The sequence below is a fragment of the Sinocyclocheilus anshuiensis genome, unplaced genomic scaffold (genome assembly GCF_001515605.1).
Source record: "Sinocyclocheilus anshuiensis isolate Anshui unplaced genomic scaffold, SAMN03320099.WGS_v1.1 scaffold771, whole genome shotgun sequence".
NCBI lineage: Eukaryota > Metazoa > Chordata > Actinopteri > Cypriniformes > Cyprinidae > Sinocyclocheilus > Sinocyclocheilus anshuiensis.
In genome coordinates, this window is record NW_015552585.1 from 458,902 (window position 1) to 463,870 (window position 4,969).

The 4,969-nt window shown below is 36.9% G+C and overlaps 1 protein-coding gene across 1 annotated transcript in view; it reads right to left on the reverse strand.

The window, feature by feature from the left end:
- The window catches only part of LOC107665424 (vascular endothelial growth factor receptor kdr-like), a 48,649-nt gene that overhangs the window by 14,814 nt on the left and 28,866 nt on the right, over nucleotides 1-4,969 (reverse strand). The window contains exons 16-18 of the mRNA XM_016456296.1: nucleotides 3,971-4,077; nucleotides 3,410-3,545; nucleotides 2,602-2,706 (exon numbers count right to left, since the gene is read on the reverse strand). Of these exons, the coding sequence (XP_016311782.1) occupies nucleotides 2,602-2,706; nucleotides 3,410-3,545; nucleotides 3,971-4,077 (348 nt within the window). The remainder of the gene's footprint in view (nucleotides 1-2,601; nucleotides 2,707-3,409; nucleotides 3,546-3,970; nucleotides 4,078-4,969) is intronic.

Sequence of the window (4,969 nt, forward strand, 5' to 3'; positions counted from 1 at the left end):
AGATTAAAGTGATTATTACATTTTGAATATGGATATTTTTCTTACAAAAACGCATCGATTTGCTACAGGAAGCCTTTGTTCACCCCCCCATGCTCCCGGAACTGCTTCTTTTTTCATGGATGGGCGCTTTTTATTTAACTTCTTTTGGACTGTTGCATGCAACACCCGCTGAGAGGCATTAAACAGCTTGAAAGATCAAAGACAATTTTTAATATAACTCCGACTGGATTCGTCTGAAAGAAGAAAGTCATATACACCTAGGATGACTTGAGGGTGAGTAATTTATGGGCTAATTTTCATTTTTGGGTGAACTAACCTTTTAGAGCTCCGTTCACACTGCCAGCGACACACAGCGACAAAGCGACATGCTCCCATTAATTTTCAATGGAGAGCTGGCGACTTCCATTCATGATTTAATGCACGAGCACTGCTGTAGTTTATATAACAACACTCTCCAACAGCAGAATGGTACTTTTATTTCTTTTAAGTCTAATTCCTAATGATATTAGAATGATATCTTAGTTTTACCGGCAATATATATAGTTTGTGATTGCATTTCCTAAAGATATGTCCAGACGTGCAGTCCACCAATAACATTAGAGCGACAGCAGTAGGAACGCCCACAAGCGTCTTCACAGCACAGAGTCTAGTGACGTGTGAATGGGGCTTAACATGGAAAAGATACATTTTATCACGCGTCGCGGCATCGCGTGTAGTTAGGACACGGTGTAAGTTTAATATAACAAAAGTTTGTATTATATTATTTATCATAATTGTCCTATAAATAAAAATGGGCAAAAATTAAATCATGCCAACAAAAACAGTTTGAGCAGCACTTTGATAATCAGGAGTTCACACACCTTGAACAGAAAACCTAATGCACATCATATATTATAGTGCACAGATCAACATCTGGCGGCAACATTGTTATAAACTGTCTAAAGGATTTAAACAAGAGAAGCAGAAACAGCATTTTTCAGTTTCTCGGTAGTTTGTACATCATTCTAGGGAAATATGTAGTCAGGAACACTATCCTGGTGACCTTTTGAGGTCATGAAGTCAGACGGGGCTGTTGTTTTAACACGTCAGGTTTCCTGTGGTTTAGGCCCATCAAATTGACACAGGAGAGCTATGTTCAATGTTGAGCAGTAATTCGTACATGATTCATACCAAAGACACCTCACAGTGACTTTTACTGATAGGAATATTGGCGCTCCTTGTTTCAAAGTAGAAGAAGGTATGAAACCAGCATGAAGAATATTCATAATGTCAAACAGAGGACAGACCAATTTTTATTTTGCATTTTAGATTTTTCAGGTTTTGGGTGATAAAAAACATGCAAATAATGAAACACTGACTGCTTATCTAGCAGGGCCACATCATAAACTGGAAATAAAATGTGTGTAGGCAGTAGATTTAGTAATTTGAAGGGATTTAAATGAAGGGAACTGCTTTTTATTAAGAGGTGACCTGTGGTGCATAGGGAGGCATCATTCTTGCCTCTAGTTCTATGTTTAATGCACAGGGAAGACTGATATAATAACATTAGTGGAAACACACATGAGTCGACAGATTTATCATCATCAAGAACAGACAAAACACCACCACCAGAGCGGCGCTCATCACTCAGCAAGAACACACCATCACTAAACAAACGCTGCAGCCAGCTGACCAGACAGGCAGAGTTTAAACAAATACAACCGCAAGAGGATAGTCTTACTAGACCAAAATATTTGTTTTACTTGAATGCATAACACAAATTCCCTGTGTTGATTCAATATTGTTGTATTACAGTGGATATTTTGGAAATAAGCAATAAAATAGCAAACACAGACCAATTACGTGAAGCAGGTTCTGGTTTGGTGTGATCTAAGAAACATCTGTTCAAGCTGTTCATTGATAAATGCTACGTGAGTATTTGCACATTCACTTCACTTACATATGCTGTTGTCCAAGGTTTTATATCTGTGGACTATCACATGCAACATGCAATACCCTGAAGAGCTGACAATTATCTTCATATACACTCAGGAAACATGAACGAAAACCAAAAGATCCACTATGGACTTCTGTTTTCAATATCTGATTTACATTTGCATTCAATATACTGGATCAGTGTATTCAACGCTGCCATAAAAAGGCTATACATTTATGTCTAATAGCGGAAATGTTTGATGTGAGAAAACTTACAGGAATGTTGATTACATTCAACTAAGTACTTTCTGTTCTTGTAGTGCATTTCTGCTGATCTGATAGCATTACACTGTGAGGTCTAAAAGTCTGAAACCACAATAAAATAAAGTTTAAAGCTAAAATTTCAAACAGACTAGTGGTCTATTTCTAAGTCACCAATAAAATAAGTAAATTAGTGTAAACAGTGAGATGTTTTTTCTTCCACTGAAGCACAAGACGCTCTTTTGATCACTCTTAAATCATGTTGCAGAACATTATCAAGGTTTTGTAGAAACTTTGAAGTTAATTAAGGGTGACACACCAAAAAAAAAAAAAAGTCAACTTTTCTTTTTTCTCTTTAACTTTCAACTCAAATTGTAATTTGTAATGGCTTTTGGTGAACACTAAAACATAACATGTCACAGATACCTTTCAGCATTTTCACTGCCACCGTTTTGCAAGTAGAAATCTTGTCTATGCCAAATGCAGAGGCCTCTACAACTTTTCCAAATGCTCCATGGCCCAAAGTTTTACCTGTTAGAGAGAGAAAGAGAGAGAGAGAATCTGCATGAGCTAGCCGTGTCATGGGGGCTCATAAATCAGACAGGATGCCCTGTCAGAAAAGATGTGAGGCTGTAATTAAAACAGCCTGCTGAGGTTGGGACTGCTTTACTGACCCTCCACTGAGAATTCATGGAGCAGTTAAGACTGAACGACAGAAGCGAATTACTGATATTTAATGGCATAATATTTTCTTTTGAAAACTTAGACAATCCTGATGCCCACCGTTCTCAAACAATAGGTCTGAAGATTAAGGCAATTAAGGAGCAGAAAGAGCCAATTGTGTTGAGCTGTGTATGGATAAGTTTGTCTTTGTATTTTATGGCTCCTTACATGTTCAGTCCCACAAGAAAGAACTCAATCATTTTATATCAAATTCTTCCAAAACTAAGTCATGTGAGCTATGCCATCTATATTGATTTTATAGTTCTATACTTTATGACAGCAACTATCCAACTTGTGGATATTTTTATTTGTCCAAAGGCATTTTGAGAGAAACATCTGAGAAAAATGTACCACCTAAATGAAGCATAATATCTCTAATGAGTCTGATGAGCTATGAAAGAAGATATTTTGAGTCAGGAAGGTCTTGAGTTCATTCTTGTTTACATTGCACTCAGAGGAAAATCTGAATTTTTAGTTAGTAAAAGTGAATGAAAAAGATCTTTGAACTCACCGAGTCTGAGGCGGTCTCTGGGGAACTCCCATTTGTTGCTGTCATAGGGCAGACGATCACACTGCTCATCAAGGGGCATCTGGTCAGGATCCATGATGATGGACAGGTACCCTGTCTTTAAATCTGCTGAACTTGGCTGGTAGAAATAAAGAAATGTTTTTTTAAATCAGAATATTCAGACAAAATAGAACAGGGTTCTGTAATTCTTCCTATGTAACTGCATGACTGTTGGGTATGAGATCATTAAGAGTTTTGAGAGAAGACCATGACTAAGTAGTAACAAAAATAAAACAACAAATCAAGACTGCATGTTACATAAGCATTAGTGTGCACTGTAGAACATAAAGTTTTCAGAGTAAACATAGCAAAAGACTGGAGTAATGGCTGCTAAAAATTCAGCTTTGCCATCACAGGAATAAATTACATAAAAAATAAATAAATAAAATAGGAATCATTTATTTTAACTGTAAGAGTATTTTTACTGTAATCATAAGAGACTTATTTCAAAAATCTTACAGTAGTTCAGTTACAGTTTACATATAGTTATAGTCAAGTCCTTACCTTTCTTAGTTTACGGATAAAGAGAATAAGCATTATCCAAAGAAATGTTGCTGCTGCTCCAGTAGACACTAAAATGATCACCTCAATATTTGGTTTACTGTCTTCTCCTGCATGCGGAAACAGCATGTTTTCAATTAAAGAGCCATCTGTACCATATTCATCACAATGCTTTTGTCTAATAAATATTAAACGACACAATAGATAATCATGTTTTTAATAATATTTCTACATGTAGTCACATACCAAGTATACCAAATACAAAACCACATTTCACAACATAAACTGGATTTGTCATGCCGTGCTGCTTTCTGCCTTTGCACTAAACTTGAGTCTGATCTGATCTACAATGCTTGTGCAGTGTTCCACTGGATAGGAACCAGCTCACTCACTTTCATTTATCATGTATTCATGTATTCACATACTATATACAGCAAAAGATATTTTGATTTTCAAAAGAGGAAGGAGAAAGAATTCAAACAACACTCTGCTCTCTTTGAATGTGTTTGGCTTGGGTTTGTTCAATCAAGTCAAGCCAGTTTTTTTTCTCTTAACAGAATATAGAGAGTAACTGAATTTCACTACTGAGATGAGCGTTGCAGTTGGTTTTGAGGGGTGTAGGAACAAGAACTTTTTTGGAAAGGTCCTTCTGAAATTCAAACCCTCTTCTTCTTTAAAGACATTTCTCATTGGTCATTAATAGGGCTGCATGATAAATCGCATGCGATATTTAATGCGCATCTTGTCAGAAAGCCGGTTCTGTAATCAGCGGTAAATCTCCATCACATGCGTGCTTTCACATTGAGCAGCATTAACTACACAGAGCCGTTGTTCACTGACGAGCTGCGCAAAACCACGTTCATATTCGCGCGATTTTTTGCGCAGCTCGTCAGTGAACAACGGCTCTGTGTAGTTAATGCTGCTCAATGTGAAAGCACGCATGTGATGGAGATTTACCGCTGATTACAGAACCGGCTTTACTGATAAGATGCGCGTTAAATA